At 37.1% G+C, this 18,911-nt stretch overlaps 1 protein-coding gene across 1 annotated transcript in view; it reads left to right on the top strand.

Annotated features, from left to right (window-relative positions):
- The window catches only part of gbe1b (glucan (1,4-alpha-), branching enzyme 1b), a 200,863-nt gene that overhangs the window by 29,651 nt on the left and 152,301 nt on the right, over nucleotides 1-18,911 (top strand). Inside the window, exons 2-3 of the mRNA XM_016238020.1 lie at nucleotides 10,567-10,736; nucleotides 15,836-15,951. Coding sequence (XP_016093506.1) covers nucleotides 10,567-10,736; nucleotides 15,836-15,951 — 286 coding nt within the window. The remainder of the gene's footprint in view (nucleotides 1-10,566; nucleotides 10,737-15,835; nucleotides 15,952-18,911) is intronic.

The raw sequence follows: 18,911 nt of genomic DNA, 5'->3' as shown, positions 1-18,911 counted from the left end.
AATAAAGGTGGTACAGATGTGTTTTTAGTCGTTTCTTGAAGATGGTTAAGGACTCCTCATTCCACCAGGAGGGAACAGTTAATGAAAAAGTCTGTGAAAGTGATTTTGTGCCTCTTTGAGATGGCAGAATAATACGCCGTTCACTTGCAGAACGCAAGCTTCTAGAGGGCACATAACTCTGAAGTAATGAATTTAGGTAAATGGGTGCAGAGCCAGTGGTGGTTTTGTAGGCAAACATTAATGCCTTGAATTTAATGCGAGCAGCTACTGGTAGCCAGTGCAAATTGATGAACAGAGGTGTGACATGCGTTCTTTTTGGCTCATTAAAGATTAATCTTGCAGCGACATTTTGAATTAATTGTAGAGGTTTGATAGAAGTGGCTGGAAGACCTGCCAAGAGAGCATTGCAATAATCCACCTGGATGGAACAAGAGCTTGAACAAGGAGTTGTGTAGCATGTTCTGTAAGAAAGGGCCTGATCTTCCTAATGTTGTATAAAGCAAATCTGCAGGACCGGGCAGTTTCAGCAATGTGGTCTGAGAAATTGAGCTTATCATCAATCACAACTCCAATGTTTCTAGCTATGTTTGAAGGAGTTATGTTTGATGAGTCTAACTGGATGGTGAAATTTTGATAAAGTGATGGGTTTGTTGAAACCACAAGCAGTTCTGTCTTAGCCAGGTTGAGTTGAAGGTGATGGTCCGTCATCCAACAAAAAATGTCTGTTAGACATGCTGAGATGCGAGCAGCTATCGTCGGATCATCAGGATGGAATGAGAGGTAGAGTTGATTGTCATCAGCATAGCAGTGATATGAAAAGCCATGTTTCTGAATGACAGAACCTAGTGATGCCATGTAGACAGAAGAGAAGTGGTCCAAGTACTGAGCCCTGAGGCACCCCAGTAGCTAGATGTTGCGACTAGGTCACCTCACCTCTCCAAGATACCTTGAAGGACTGAGAGGTAAGATTCAAACAACTGGTGTGTGGTTCCCGAGATGCCATTTTCCAATAGGGTTGACAGGAGAATCTGGTGGTTCACCATATCAAAAGCAGCAGACATCCAACAAAATAAGTATAGAAGATTTGGAAGCCGCTCTTGCCAGTCTTAGGGCTTCAACAACTGAAACTTTTGAAACATTAACAGAATAACTGTAACTTCTGCCTCAGAGAGTGGAGAGAAGGATGAAAAGAGTATGTTTGCTGGTAAGATGTGTTTGACAGTTTGTAGTGTGGCAAATTGAGCACTGATGTTTTTTTAATGAAGAATGTGGCAAAGTCGTCAGCTGTTAGAGTTGATGAAGGAGGGGGAGGAGGAGGACAGAGGAGGGAGGAAAATGATTTAAAGAGCATGTGAGAGTTAGGTGAATTGTTAATTTTGTTGTGATAGTATGTCCTTTTAGCGGTGGAGACATTAGCAGAGAATGAAGAGAGGAGTGATCGATATACATTAAGGTCAGTAGGATTTTGTGATTTGGGCCATACTCTTTCTGCAGCTCTGAGCTTAGAACCATACTCACAGAGAACATCAGATAGCCAAGGGGCAGAAGAGGTGGTACGAGCTGGCCTGGAAGACAAGGGACAGACAGTGTCTAAACAAGACATAAGAGTGGAGCAGAAAGTATCCAGTAGCACTGTTAACATCAAGAGATGATAACTGTTCAGGGGAAGGAAGCAAAGATGAAACCATAGCAGATAGCCGGGAGGGTGAGAGAGAGCGTAGGTTACGTCAAAAAGTGACATGTGTATGGGTATATGTTGTGTCATCCGAAGTGATCAGAGGTGTGCAGTGGAGTAACCAGCACATGATCAGTGGAACAGTGCCGTGTATAAATAAGGTCCAGTTGGTTGCCTGATTTGTGAGTAGCCGTAGTTAATACTCGCTTGAGATCAAAAGGGGCAAGCAGAGTGTGGAAGTCTGCAGTCTGAGGTTTGTCTAGATGGATGTTGAAGTCTCCAAGCATAACTAAGGGAGTACCATCCTCAGGAAAGTTTGAGAGCAGCACATCTAATTCTTTCACGAAGTTACCTAGTGGTCTTGGGGGTCGATAAACAACTATAAAATGTATTTTAAGAGGGTGGGTAATAGTGGCTGATTGTGATTCAAATGAGCTGTTGCTACTCAGAGATGGTAAAGGATTAAATTTCCAATCATTAGAGATAAGCAGACTAGTACCTCCACCTCTTCCAGTCAGATGGGGGGAGTGAGAAAAAGATAAATTATTGGAGAGTGCTGCAGGTGTAGCATTGTCCTCTGGTTTGATCCACGTCTCTGTCTGGGCCATGAGGTTTAGTCTTGAATGACTTGTAATAGACATAATAAAATCTGCTTTGTTTACAGCAGACTGGCAATTCTAGAGACCAATAGAAAAAGAAAGTAGTGTATTAGTAGACATAGGCAAAGTGTGCAGGTTGTTAGGATTCCGCTGCCTACAGTGTGTGATGCATGGTTTGCGTGCGGTAGTGATAGTAGGGATCTGGAAACGCATTGTAAGAATTGGTTATAAAAACTGAAAACAGAAGGGGAACAAGTAGTAGGAAAGAGAATGATTCAGAAGCGAAACTTATATGCCTTGCCGGTGTCCCTGCTCGGTGGAGTCGAACGGTATAGTCAATGGTCTTTACACTCTTCTGTCTTCACACGAGGAGAGCCTCACACGAGTGCTGCTGCGGTATACTAAGCTTTTTATATTCGTCTAACAAAACCCAAATTGAATTCAGCTGGACACACTTTCCTGTTTATCACAACAAATGGCCAAGCAAAGCGCACAACACTGACAAGGTACGCGATACAGTACGAGACCAAACTGTATTAAATGTGTGTATGTATATACTATAAAATTAAAATACATTTATTTTAAATGCATAGCACAGTAATGAAGGCAGCAACATATGATACATAGAACAGAACAAAAAAGACTATTGATAATCTTTCATTGCGCACAAGTATAATATGAAAGGGTATGGCTCCAATACAGTGCGGCACAAAGTGCATATGCGCATCCCTTGCGCAGAATGATGCGCTTGAAGCAACACGGAGTCACAGCGCGCAGTGCTCCGCATAAAAAAGGGAAGAGATATTGCTGCGTAGTGTATTATATCTGTGTGATATTTTATTGAGCCTTTTCTTTTAAAAGTTTTAAATTTCAGTTATTGTGCACTCTTGAAGAGAGTTTCATCGTCTTGACTGTAGTAACCGAACGTGACAAGCGGTTTGAATGCTGAATGGAGGGTGACAGACAGACACAGCAGAGAGAAGAGTTTACGTGAACTTACGTCTTAAATATTAATCTATACTTCACATTAAACTATGGAACGGCTTCAGAACACTTGAAATATAGTGCACAAAAACGTTATGGTGCTTTGTAATGTTTTTGTTCCTTTCGTGGGGCTTAACAATAACATAGAATAGTATACGCACTATATCGGATTTGAATCGGTCTCGTCTGACCGATACCCGATCTGGTAGAAAATGGCAGTATCGGAGCCGATACCGATACTTAGTATCGGATCGTTGCATCCCTAGTTTGAACATAAATGTGTGTTGGCAGTGTGTGTACACAACCACACTATAATCATAAAAAATCTGCTTGCTCCTTTTTTTAAATCCCCATAAATCATAAGCAGTGTCTCAGAGCAAGCCGATCACAGAATCCGTAAAATGTGACGTCACCCTTTATAAGCCCCACCCACGAAGGTTGAAGGACACTGCCGTATTAGCAGAGACCCCACCCTGAGTGAGCCGCACACAATCTGCCATGTTTTTCTTCACAGAGCAAAGTCTTCTTATTGAAGCTATAGACATGATTTAGTCCAGAGCAGTGAGTGATTTTCTGCTTTTGTTTTATTGTTTGGGTCATACTAGCAATGTATGATTTCTTTCCCAGCTGTTTACCCTCACAGACATGTGTTTTTGTACCTCGTGTGTTTTTAGCGAACATGAACTTGTGTGTATTTGACCGTTTAAGTGCAATAAGACATGAAAGAGAACTTAGTTTAGTACTCACATGCCATGTGACAGCCTCTTTCTGTGCATGTGCTTCGGATGTGTGCACTCAGAAAACCGTATATATGAGAAGTTTAAACCGATATGGCATTAAAATACACGATTTCTGCACGATAGACATTGTAATCAAAACTAAACAGAGTATCCGAGATTCTAGCTGTAAAGGCACAGCCCTATTCTGAGAAAGGGGGTGGGAGCTCATTTGCATTTAAAGAGACATGCACGAAAACAGTGTTTCTGCTTCCACTCAAAATAGGCATTTTCAAAATGATATTATAAATAATCTGTGGGTTATTTTGAGCTGAAACTTCACAGACACATTTTGGGGACACCTGAGACTTACATTACCTCTTGTAAAATGTGGCATAATAGGTGCCCTTTAATCTGGGTTAATAAATGCGGTTAACAATTTTAGTTACCTAATGCATTAACTAATGCTAACAAATTAACCCTTTTTGTAAAGTGTTAAAAGTTTATCAAATTATGAATCATCATGCATCATTTCTTGTCAAGTGCACTTAATTTATGAATCAATCAGATTTAATTCTACTCTGCTGCTGATTGGCTGTGGTTAAAGCACGCCATTCATTTCATTGAAGCATGTAGGATGTTGCTTTTGAGTTTTTGTTAAGGTTTGACTAGTCTGCAATTACTTTGTTCTTCTACAACATTTAGTATGCATTTCATTTGTGATTCATTTTGTTCTACTTTTGTTCATTGTGTTTTCCAGTAGTTGTGATCTACAGGGGATAAGCAGAGAGTTTTGAGAGAGGCCTTTAGTATGCTGACAGCGTGCTCTGCTTTAGTGTACTAACAGTAAGCACTAGACTGACAGCACAGTGAAACCGGGGTTTATTGTGTCTGTGAATTCCTCCCTTTCAGCATTACAGTTATCAAAACTTTGCCTTATGTAACTAATCCATAAATATACACAGAAAATTTAGACACTTACTGTTAGACTTCAAATTTCTTGACTGCTGTGAGCAATGTATCTGTTATTATGGATAATCTGTAGGTCAGTGTTTTTGAAAAGACTTATGATAGTTTTGTGTAATTTTAGGTTTTATTAATTTAGCCTGTTTATTCGCTTATAAAATACCCAGTTACCCTATTGATGAGCTGTGCTTATAGTGTCCATATATGCACTACTGTTGAAAAGTCTGGGGTCAGTAGGATTTTTTTTTAAAGAAATTGCTACTTTTATTCAGCAAAGATGCAATAAATCCATCAAAAGTCACTGTGAAGACATTTATAATGTTACAAAATATTTATATTTCAAATAAATGTGGTTCTCCTTGAAATTTGTTTTTCAACATTGATAATAATAAATAATAATAATAATAATGTTTCTTGAGCAGCAAATAAATCAGCAATCAGGATCATGTGACACTGAAGACTGGAGTAATGATGCTGAAAATACAGCTTTGATCATGAATAAATAAAATTTTATGATGTATTAAAATAGAAAAAAAACTATTTGAAAAACTGTAAAATATTTCACAATATAACAATTTGTTACTGTATTTTGATCACAGGAAAAAAATATTAAAATGGAAAACATTAGTTTTAAATTGTAATAGTTTCATAATATTACAGTTTTTACTACATTTTGATCACAGAAATAAATTAGATTTTAAAATGTATTCAGATTGAAAACAGTTGTTTTAAATTGTAACAATATTCCACAATATGATAATTTTACTGCATTTTATCACACAATAAATTACATTTTAAAATATATTAAAAAGAAAAAAAAAGTTATTTTAAATTGTAATATTTTACAATATGAAACTTTCACTCTATTGTGATCACATGAAAAAATACATTTTGAAATGTAAAAAAAGGTGTTTTAAAATGTAATACGATGTCACAATGTAACATTTTTTACTGTATTTTTGACCAAATTATATTTTTGTTTTCCAAAAACATTAAAAACCATAACTTTTGAATGGTACTGTATCCCTAAGAAACTAGGAATTACGAGTTTCTGGTTTAAAACCTGACTAATTTTACAGAGCTTCCTTAGAATCAAATAGTGAGTGATGATTAGTGAGAAATTGTTAAGATTATGTAAGAAAAAACAGGTTACAGGTAGTTATTCGGTGTCCGTTTACGGGCCCAAGTCAAAAAAACGCAGACCTCTATTATATGGCTTGATGGTTTTTTCCCTCGTTTTGGTATCAACGGACAAGAAAACTGTCTGTCCACTCACATAGTTACGTTTTAGCACACCTCTCTCTAACAATCTGCCTCAAGCAAACACCACTAAATGATGCAGTTTACCGCATTTCTAAGGTTAAAATCAACCGCAAGCAAGCCTGGGGTCTATTCAGCCGCCCAGAGCATGTTTAAGCAGCATCAAAATTTATTCAAAAGAGTTCAGAAAATCGAAACATATCACGGGACGTTTGTTTTGAAGGTGTCTGGGATCTAAATGGACAAGCCCGAAGGTTTCTGCTTGACCATGCCAGGCCTGTCAGTTCTTCAGGCTTAAAGTTCACATTGAGGATGCAGACAATATTTTGGCTGTTCAGACTGGAACAGCTTGCCCTCTTCATCCTCGGGCACCATCCAAGAGCTTTGGCCTCTTCTTCAACCCATCAACATCTCCAACAGTGGGCCTGAAGGGGCGTTCTGGTTCATAAGTCTCTATACTGTTGAATTCCACTAGCTGTTTTTAGTTTGTTGGTAATTGCTGCTCATTTGCAGAAAGTTGAGCTTAGCTTCATCGCACCATTATTGCTCATGCTGCTGGAAGCCACCAACTCTTATTGAAAACTAATGAGTTCCAGTTGATTTATCGCAGAAAATCGCCCTGTGTGTGAATGCTGTTGGCATTTGACAGACCGCTGAGAGCTTAGCTGTTTAGAGTCTGCATTTAATTCTTGTAGCGACGGCATCCAACCAGGGAATCTGATAAGCAGCAGGTGGCAAAGGGGATCTGAAATGCTATTGATTTTTTTGAAGAATGAGAATTAGCCATAAGGTGTTCTCTAGTGTGTTGTGAGCACTTACGTTTCAAAAGCAGATGTTAAGTCACTGTTAATGTAGAGCTGTGAGACATAAGTATTGATTGTTCAGAAATAAACAAGTAGAACACAAGAGCTTGTTCCTTTTTTAGCTCTGAAGTACCTTAAGTGATGTTTATTAAGGCATATTTTTGCCTTTGTGATGTTAAATGTCATGACCATTTTCAAGTTATGTGACCCTGTCATTGTCCAAAAAAAAAAAAAAGCTTCTGCAGAATAGAATAGCATCTTTATTAACACATGAAAAGGGTTTAAATGGTTTAAGTATAACTTTTCTATATAACACATGACAATTACATGTAGATTGTAATTACAGCACTATAAATGCACAATACAGTACACATTATATATACTGGATGGGACGGGACAAAACCGCACAAAATATGTAAAAACAACAAATAATAATAATAATAAAAGGAGAGAGGCTTAAATAAAAAAAAAAATGTGGACAAACGTAAGCCTTAAATTCAACATGCCAACTTATAGACAGGTGAATTGCTATTAAAAATCATTAAATTACTATTAAATATTTAACATTTATATATTTTTTTACATTTTTAATCATTATTAAATATCTAAGATATTTAGTATTTACTAAGTATAAGGTAAAAATAATTAACAAACAAATAAATAAATCGTATTTGATCAAGGTATTGACAGGTTTTTTGATGTTCACATACTGTATTCATATATTCATAATACTAAGATGGTGTATTGATTGCAGGCTTTATTGTGGCCTGTTGGTAAGATGTTGTTGTTCAAGTGTGTTTTTGAAGTCAATAATATGTGTGAATGTTTTTCCCCTAACAATGTGTTCCAGTTTTTTTTTTACTTGTTAGCTTGTATGTGTATTTATACCACACACACACACACACACACACACACACAGACATTAGCTTTCAGAACAGAATGGCTCAGCAGAATCGAACAACGAGGTGTTGACTGACTCCACACACACACACACACACACACACACACACACACACACACAGACATTAGCTTTCAGAACAGAATGGCTCTGCAGAATCGAACAAGGAGGTGTTGACTGACTCCACACTTCCTTGATTTGTCTGAGGAAGATCATGTCTGAAATGCCTTCTAGATGAGATAGTCTAGAACAACAGGTACAGGTGCCTAAGAATCATAAGTAGTCTGTTATGGCAGTTTATTGACTGTTGATGGAGACAGGGAGGTTGAGGTCAAAAAGGCCATTCATAGCGTATTGTTAGCACATCAGGTGATTGCTTTATCCACTTCTAGCTGATATTGTGCTGTATTTTCAGAAATTGTGCTGTAGAGTTGGATATGACTGAAATCTTATATCACAGTATGGCGTTGCATTGCACCGCGTAAACATAAAACCATGTCTGCATTTGTGATCGGAGAAATGACAAACAACAAGTCCTACTCTACACTGCCCAAAAAACTCACATTAAATATAGAAAATATATAAACGCTTTAAATATAAAAAACTTACTTGCAGTCAGAACAGCCGGCATTGTAGTCTACTCTCCCAGGATCAAAAAACAGTCCTCCATAAAATGTGCTGCACACATCTGAATATTTGGGTTGAAGTGTTCTTGAACAGTGTTGTAAATACAACTTAACCACTGATTTCTAGTCGTGTCCATTTTTGGAAGACCAAACAAAGTAGTTTCGCTTTCACAACGAAGCACAGCGTCACACACGGCGGCCTAGAGTGAGCAGAGGCCGGGGGCTAGAGTTAGCGGCGGCCGGCTAGAGTGAGCGGAGGCCAGTAGGCTAAAGAACGGCGCGGTGGGTGTGCTTGCGTTTACTTGAGTATATTTTTTCAGTACTCTTTCCACCACTGAGTATGAGTGATTTTATGTCACAGTATCCATGTATGCAATGCGGTTCAAAGGTTTGCAGTCAATACTTTTGAAAAGTATCATCAAGCCTAACATTTGATAAAAAATACAATGAAAACAGTAATATTGTGTAAGATTATTGCAATTTGAAATTACATTTTAAAATATATATTTTAAAATGTAATTTATTCCAGCCACAGTGATGGCAACGTTTTATTTTCAGCAGCCATGCTGAAAATTTTCTCCAGTCTTCAGTGTGAGATGATCCTTAAGAAATCATTCTAATATGCTGATTTGGTGCACAACAAACATTTATTATTATTACCAATGCTCAAAACAGTTGTGCTGCTTAATATTTTTGTGGACAAATGACATTATAAATTACTTTATTGGCACTTCTGAACAATTTAATGCATCTTTGCTAAAAAAAAAAAAAATAACATTTTTTCCCAAAAAATAAAAACTACTGACTCCAAACATTTGAACAGTAGTGTGTATATATGTATTTATAATTTAACAGATTTGTTCATTATAAGCCATTATGTTTAGCATCAGTGCAAAAAAAAAGACTTCATGTTATAAAACATTTGAGCTAAAAAAACAGGTGCTATATATTGTTATACCGCCATTCAGCCAGTGTTGCTCTGCTTTGAAGTTAAGCTAGTGTGTTTGTGAACAAGAAAATGTAAAGTGAAAATGAAGTGACATGTCACACTCAGAATTTTTGCTCTGCATTTAACCCATCCAAGTGCACACACACACACACACACACACTGTGAACACATACCTGAAGCAGTGAGCAGCCCGTGCTGCAGTGCCCGGGGAGCAGTTGGGGGTTCTGTGCCTTGCTCAAGGGTCTCACCTCAGTCATGGTATTGAAGGTAGAAGAGAGCGCTGTACATTCACTCCCCCCACCTACAATCCCTGCCGGACCTGAGACTCGAACCCGCAACCTTCTCTCTAACCATTAGGCCATGACTGCCCCCAACATGAAAGGTTCGCCACTCAGTTGACACAAAGTGCCAAGTGAGCACAGAGTTTAAGTGGGGGGAGTACAGAGCCTTATGGCACACCTTTGTTGATGGCCAGAAGGTGGGAGGTGAACTTCATCTCCCTTGTAGAAAATCGAGCAGCTGCCAGCACTTGGCTGGCTCAGTGCCCATATTTCCGTTTAAGAAGGTGGATGATATTGGAAACAGAAGTGAAGTCAAAGAACAGGACGCATGCTTAGGTGTTTAATGTCTCCGGGTGATGTAATGTGCGGTGTGTCGAAGATGCCGGGTCAGTGGCAACCTCCATCAATATACATGAGTGGGCGGCTGTTTTCAAAAAAATTTCAAAGACGATCCTGAGGGTAAATGTGGTTCTTCTGCCAAGGGTTGTTCAATAGGAGGCGTATATAATAATATAAAATATTAACTTATTAAATAATTCAGATGAGGCTTTTGAATGCCAAATAAATTGGTTAACAGTCATTCAGATTTCTCTTGGTTTGTTTTCTTGTGTATTGGGATATACTTGTTTTGTATTTTACCCATAGCGTCTTTATGGTATGATATATTTACTATGGCTGATGCTCAGAGACATTACACATATTCATGTTTTTGTAGGATTTTCAGCTGTGGAACTTGCTTTAATGTGTGAGATACAGCATCTATTCTGTCTATGGTTGCTAATAAGTTTTCCTCTGCTTTGTTTTTGAAGGTATGGGCTGTTTGAGAAGCAGCTCACACTCCTTGAGGAGGCCGAAGGAGGCTTTGATCAGTTCACACGCAGCTATAAGGGTTACGGAGTACAGCGGATGCCAGACAACAGCCTCGTCTTTAAGGAGTGGGCCCCAGCCGCCGAGGCTCTGTTCCTCACTGGAGATTTCAGTACGTCTTTTCTCATTCTAAGGCCCTTTCCCTAAGCCCTAGGCGCTTGCCATCTTCCCGTCGGGTAGTACTGCAGCAATTTTTGTTAGATCTCGAATCCCATTAAAATTAGGCGTTAAGCAAAAATACAATATTAAGTTAACTTCAGCCAAAGCTGAAGTTAAGAAGCTAAAGTTCAGCTAAATGGCTCATTGCCCATTCCACATTTAAATATATTTAGTAAAATTAGAATGTAAAATACAAGTATAATCAATAATGATTATTTTAAATAAATAATAATAATAATAATTATGTTGCTATATGTTTAGAATGCAACACTCACGGTTATATAATATATAAATAGTAAGATTAAATAATTGAATTAATTTTTGATTGATAAATTACAAATATTTAATTTATTATACAAGTAAACGTCTCTGCACATGAATAATGATTATAATGGCTTAAAATAAAGCTATACTGTAATACTCATAAAATGCAACACAATTTTATTTAGAATGTAAGGCAAAATATTTGATTTATTTTCAAATGTATAAAAATGAAACGTAATATGCAAGATATTAATTATTAATTATTATTTTAATGGCTTAAAATATTAAGCCATACAGTACTATACTTAAAATGCAACCGTTGTTATGTAAATAATAAAGCAAAATTATTTTAATTATTATTTTAATTCATTTAGTAACATATAAAATGTATGTGTAATACTTTGTTCATTAATAATGATGATTTTAATGGCTTAAAACATTGATATACTGTACTACACTTTCAATGCAACAGTTTTATGTAAATAATAAGGCCACATTTTGTATATTCAGTAAAATTAAATATAATCTACAATACACAATATTTTAATGGATTACAATATCAAGCTATATGTACTACACTTAAAATGCAACAGTTTTACGTAAACACCAAGGGACAATATTTGACTTATTTTCAGATGCTGTATGTTGAGTACAATTAAAATGTATAAGACTTTAATTTAATGTCGTAAAATAGTAAGACATACTGTACTATGCTTAAAATGCAAGACAGTTTTATGTAAATAATAAGGTAACACATTTGATTTATTTTTTATATTTTGTGTTGTGCAAATAGTGGAGTCTTCTATAAAAGGTGTTGTCAACAACTTTTCAGCTTTTTCACAATTCATAATTCAGAAAGTTTTGTTATTGTACTGATATTTTGTTCCTTTGCAGAATTCATAAATCATACAAGAGTTAGTCTGCCTATTCATCTATATCTTATATCAATTTGTAGTTGACTGTTTGTTCTCTTTGACAGATCATTTTTTCATCTTAAACCAGATGAAAGAACATTGTGTTCAGGTTAAGACAAAACGAAGAATCCCTTCAAGGTTATCTGAATTGCCTACAAGACCAAATGTAGCCAGTCAGTCAGTCATTAAGGGCCTTTCTTTTGAAATCTTTTGTTTGTCAAAAGTCTGGCATAATGATTTCTCACTAAGAAAGTGCATGATTTGAAGGCATTTGCTTGTCTTTTCTAGTCATTAGGAAGTACAAGATTTGTTCTTAAAGAAGTAACGTGTCAGACTTTACAGACTGCAGGCCAAATTCTGTAGTCTTTGATCACATGGCAGAACTTACATTGTTTTTGAATAAACGAATGGTTGTTAGCAATTTTATCAGCGAGAATGCAAATTAGGCAACAGATAGATAAGCATCACTATGACTGATTCTCAGGATTTGAACAAACTGCTAACACTAATTATTAAAATCCGGCATACAGTGCGTGAAAGACATGAATTATAACTCAACTCATGCAGATTGTCAAAGAGTATAAAATTATCCCGTTGAATCTGCAGTAAAAAAAAAAAAAAACGGCAGCTGTGGTCAAAAATTCACAGACATACTGGTACCTGTATATTTTACAACTTAGAAAATGATGTAATGTTAATATATCAAACGTGAATTACCAAATTGCCATACAATGTGATAACCAGCATAATAATACACAGGTTGTAAAATAGAAAACAAAGACAAAACACGATCAGGGTAGCACGATACTACAATAATGCACAAAATAATGATCACAAAGCACTCAATATACATTACGGATAACATACAGTACATATTAAATATAATGAAATAAATAATGTCCTTTGACTCCTTTTACTGTTTTCAATTGTAAATTATATGGTAATCAATGTTATTTATTCACATAAACTAACAGTGTGTTACTATGAAAATAATTATAATGCTCTGTTAAACCAATTTACAGTTTTTCACCTTATGTGCTAAGGGAACTTATAGTTTTCTCTCTCTCTCTCTGTTATGATGCACTTTTTTTATCCCTCTGGTGCACCTTGTGTGGTGGTCAAATACCTTGTGTTTGTGGTATTACATTTTTATGCAATAATTAATACCCACTTTTTGAGCATAAACATGAAAATTTCCAACTTCTATAGCTTTATTATTTTTCTTTATTATTGCTTAGACTGTTTGTTCTCTTTGACAGATCATTTTTTCATCTTAAACCAGATGAAAGAACATTGTGTTCAGGTTAAGACAAAACGAAGAATCCCTTCAAGGTTATCTGAATTGCCTACAAGACCAAATGTAGCCAGTCAGTCAGTCATTAAGGGCCTTTCTTTTGAAATCTTTTGTTTGTCAAAAGTCTGGCATAATGATTTCTCACTAAGAAAGTGCATGATTTGAAGGCATTTGCTTGTCTTTTCTAGTCATTAGGAAGTACAAGATTTGTTCTTAAAGAAGTAACGTGTCAGACTTTACAGACTGCAGGCCAAATTCTGTAGTCTTTGATCACATGGCAGAACTTACATTGTTTTTGAATAAACAAATGGTTGTTAGCAATTTTATCAGCGAGAATGCAAATTAGGCAACAGATAGATAAGCATCGCTATGACTGATTCTCAGGATTTGAACAAACTGCTAACACTAATTATTAAAATCCGGCATACAGTGTGTGAAAGACATGAATTATAACTCAACTCATGCAGATTGTCGAAGAGTATAAAATTATCCCGTTGAATCTGCAGTTAAAAAAAAAAACGGCAGCTGTGGTCAAAAATTCACAGACATACTGGTACCTGTATATTTTACAACTTAGAAAATTATGTAATGTTAATATATCAAACGTGAATTACCAAATTGCCATACAATGTGATAACCAGCATAATAATACACAGGTTGTAAAATAGAAAACAAAGACAAAACACGATCAGGGTAGCACGATACTACAATAATGCACAAAAAAATGATCACAAAGCACTCAATATACATTACGGATAACATACATATTAAATATAATGAAATAAATAATGTCCTTTGACTCCTTTTACTGTTTTCAATTGTAAATGATATGGTAATCAATGTTATTTATTCACATAAACTAACAGTGTGTTACTATGAAAATAATTATAATGCTCTGTTAAACCAATTTACAGTTTTTCACCTTATGTGCTAAGGGAACTTATAGTTTTCTCTCTCTCTCTGTTATGATGCACTTTTTTTATCCCTCTGGTGCACCTTGTGTGGTGGTCAAATACCTTGTGTTTGTGGTATTACATTTTTATGCAATAATTAATACCCACTTTTTGAGCATAAACATGAAAATTTCCAACTTCTATAGCTTTATTATTTTTCTTTATTATAGCTTATTTTTTTTCTTTATTATTAATCTGCCAAGTGTCGTCTTTAAAGGTGGGGTAAGTGATTTCTGATAGCCAATGTTGATATTTCAAATCACCAAAACAAACATGCCCCTAGGGGTCTCGCCCCTATTTTGATAGCTTCGCCCCACATATACATATGCAACCCAGGCAAAGATTATGGCGGAATCTGCTGTATGCTGTATTAAACATATTATCTTACTTTTCAGACACACTTTGGGAGCTGACGCTTGAAACGGTGGAGGAGGTTTAGACGCTCCAGGCTTATAGGGTGTGGAAATGAATGTGTCTTTATCATAGCTGAAGGGAACGACAATACGATTACAGATGAACAAACAAGCGAACATGCCACACGAGCATATTCAAGCAAAAGCCAGCATATATTAGTTCTGTGAAACAAAGCAAAGCCAATGTTACTCACCTATCGAGAAGAAACAAAGCAACCTCGGCGTCCGATCGCAGGCCTTCCCGCTCCTTGAGTTCTCTCCAGTGCTGGAAAGCTGATCCGAAATTTACACGGGTCCTACTTCTTGCCTTATCGTAAGCCTTCTTTTGTTACGCAGACGTTTTCCTCTTGTGTTATTTATCAGCCATCTCTATCTTTCTGTTGTCGCTCGGCTCGGCTAATGTCCATCCTGTGCACTGAGCAATCTCTCGTCCCATCATGAGTAGACACACCCCTTACTGCTGATTGGCTACAAGTTTGTTTTGGGACTCGGCCCGACTCAGTTTTCTAAAGCGTTTTAAATAAAAAATACATACCCCACCTCTAAAAGAGACCAAACATCTGTTTGTTATGAAAAATGTGCAAACACTATTTTCACTTAAAAAAAAAAAATAAAACATATATTTTTTAAAACATGTTTTACTCTAAAACTGTGAAAAAACCCCTGAAATGAATCAAAGCCATAAATAAACAAGTTGTGTTCCAAATTTGAGGTTGATATCTCAAACGGACTCAAGAGCACCATCTATATTGTTCATTTAATTTGTAGCTTAATTAGTATGCTGTGTTTTAGTTATTAGACATGTTTCCACCATAAAACCTCTCAACCCTTTCTTTTTGCATTTTGGAAATGCTGTCAAATGATGCTGTTCACTGAAGTCAGAATGAGTTGGAATCAGTCGGCCCCAAGTCTGATGTCTGATTCCATAGGATCATAGTTTCAGTGGTTATTTTCAGATTGGAGGTGCTAGATTTAAATTTATTGGTAATATGAACAGCTAACCAATCAGCAAGTCCGTTTTGAAAACATGTAGTTTTGCACATCCCTATTTCCCTTTCCCTAGCAACCACTCAGAACACCCTATAAAGCACTCATAGCATCTTAACAAACACGTCACACCGTCCTTGCAAGCTTTGCGCAGACAAAAAAAGGTTTATATAATATTATGTATCGAGCAGGGAAAATTTTTAACTGCAATTGCTTTCTTTTAATAGATGGCTGGGATAATTTTTCACATCCCTACAGTAAAAAAGACTTTGGGAAATGGGAGCTGCACATACCCCCAAAAGAGGACAAGACACCTGCTGTCGCTCATAACTCCAAGCTGAAGGTGAGCAGACGCATTAGCTGGTTTGTTTACTTCATTAGCCTGAATGAGGCGCTGAGGTATTATGAAGGCTTTATGCGCTGTCAAGATGGCTTTAATATTCAGCCATTTTATGGATGGCGTGTCAATGTTAAAGATACAGCAACAGCTGTGACTTCCAAGCCATTTGATGCTCTTCAACAGCATATGTTTTTAATAACGCCGCTCCAATTTGGAGCTTCACACCCATGAGGTTTAAAACACTGAGCTTTAATTTTAAACAAATTGAAGCGGGGTCCTGTGGGATCGGTTGGACTGTTCACTCAGTTCAAGAGTGTACATTCAATTAAAGTCAACAAGCTGAATGGACTTTATTTACTTTAACACACATTCTTGATATTATTGTGAACGATTCATCCATGCATGTTATTCTTGCATCGAAACTTGCTCTGCTGCTTTCTGTCATTTACAGGCCACACTGGCAACTTAATTGGGTCATTTTGGGTCTTTTGATTGAAATAACGTATTGGTAAATATTGAAATTACTGTAACATTACCTCACTTTAGGTCGATTTGTCATTGGTAGTTCATATTACAGAAATACTTCACCCAAGAGTGAACATTGTCTTCATTTTCTCACCTTCGAAATCATGAAACTTTGGTTAAAGTTTGAAACACAAATTGAGTTATGTGTAATAAAACCTGAGTTTCTGTCTCTCTGTTGAAAGTCTAGGTAACCAATTTAAATCTGTTCATCTTCATCATAATAAGCAGTAGCATCTTTTCACAAGACTTGGATTTAACCGCTGGATTCATATGGATTCAATTTACACTGCCTTTATAACCTTCGGGATCTTATAAGTTTTGGTTCTCTGGACTTACAATAGAGGGACAGAAACATCTCAGGTTTCAATAAAAATCTCCATTTGTGTTTTGAAGATTAATCAAAGTCTCATGAAGGTGAGTAAATTATGACATAATTTTCATTTTTGGGTGAACTATCTCTTTAACTAATGTAATTAATAAATTTTTCCAAATGGGACCTGAAGAACCTTAACCTTAAAGGGATAATTATACACAACCTCCACTTGTTACAAACCTGTATGAATTTCTGTTGAGCACAAAAGAAGATATTTTGACAAATGTTGGTAACCAAACAGTTGACGGTAGCCATTGGCATCCATAGTATGGAAAAAAAATATGGAATTCAGTGGCTACCGTCAACTGTTTGGTTATTAGAATTTTTTTTTAAAAATCTGGTTTAAAACACATGTGCCAAGTTCTTAGAAATGTACACTTTGTTGTTTTCATATGATTTTTAAAAACCTTTATACCATTTTCAAGAATACTTTACACTTACTTACTCTAGAAATGACATATGGCTTAACCATCAAGTGAAATTTACATATTTTCCTTGAATGTCCTTGAGTGTACTTCATAATCATTTTCAAAAATGTTTTTAAATATAATTTCAAAGGTAAGTTTTTTTTTTTTTTTTTTTTTAGCTAATATATACATTTTTGTAAATATTTTGTTATATCTTTTCATGTGAACACACTGAAGAAATGACACTTTGCTACAATGTAAAGTAGTGCGTGTACAGCGTGTATAACAGTGTAAATTTGCTGTCCCCTCAAAATAACTCAACACACAGCCATTACTATCTAAACCACTGGCCACAAACGTGAGTACACCCCTAAATGAAAATGTCCAAATTGGGCCCAAAGTGTCAATATTTTGTGTGGCCACCATTATTTTCCAGCACTGCCTTAACCCTTTTGGGCATGGAGTTCACCAGAGCTTCATAGGTTGCCACTGGAGTCCTCTTCCACTCCTCCATGATGACATCACGGAGCTGGTGGATGTTAGAGACCTTGCGCTCCTCCACCTTCCGTTTGAGGAAGCCCCACAGATGCTCAATAGGGTTTAGGTCTGGAGACATGCTTGGCCAATTCATCACCTTTACCCTCAGCTTCTTTAGCAAGGCAGTGGTTGTCTTGGAGGTGTGTTTGGGGTCGTTATCATGTTGGAATACTGCCCTGCGGCCCAGTCTCCGAAGGGAGGGGATCGTGCTCTGCTTCAGTATGTCACAGTACATGTTGGCATTCATGGTTCCCTCAATGAACTGTAGCTCCCCAGTGCCGGCAGCACTCATGCAGCCCCAGACCATGACACTCCCACCAACATTCTTGACTGTAGGCAAGACACACTTGTCTCTGTACTCCTCACCTGGTTGCTGCCACACACGCTTGACACCATCTGAACCAAATAAGTTTATCTTGGTCTCATCAGACCACAGGACATGGTTCCAGTAATCCATGTCCTTAGTCTGCTTGTCTTCAACAAGCAGACTAAGGACTTGTCTGTTCAACAAGCAGACTAAGCCGGCATTCTTGTCTGCTGGCTTTTTTTCATCATCTTTAGAAGAGGCTTCCTTCTGGGACGACAGCCATGCAGACCAATTTGATGCAGTGTGCGGCGTATGGTCTGAGCACTGACTGGCTGACCCCTCTACCCTTCAACCTCTGCAGCAATGCTAGCAGCACTCATACGTCTATTTCCCAAACACAACCTCTGGATATGACGCTAAGCACGTGCACTCAACTTCTTTGGTCGACCATGGCGAGGCCTGTTCTGAGTGGAACCTGTCCTGTTAAACCGCTGTATGGTCTTGGCCAGCGTGCTGCAGCTCAGTTTCAGGGTCTTGGCAATCTTCTTATAGCCTACGCCATCTTTATGTAGAGCAACAATTCTTTTTTTCAGATCCTCAGAGAGTTCTTTGCCATGAGGTGCCATGTTGAACTTCCAGTGACCAGTATGAGAGAGTGAGAGCGATAACACCAAATTTAACACACCTGCTCCCCATTCACACCTGAGACCTTGTAACACTAATGAGTCACATGACACCGGGAAGAGAAAATGGCTAATCGGGCCAAATTTGGACATTTTCACTTAGGAGTGTACTCACTTTTGTGGCCAGCGGT

The sequence above is a fragment of the Sinocyclocheilus grahami genome, unplaced genomic scaffold (assembly GCF_001515645.1).
Source record: "Sinocyclocheilus grahami isolate Dianchi unplaced genomic scaffold, SAMN03320097.WGS_v1.1 scaffold529.1, whole genome shotgun sequence".
In the NCBI taxonomy this organism is placed as follows: domain Eukaryota; kingdom Metazoa; phylum Chordata; class Actinopteri; order Cypriniformes; family Cyprinidae; genus Sinocyclocheilus; species Sinocyclocheilus grahami.
This window is presented reverse-complemented; position numbering and strand designations above follow the sequence as displayed.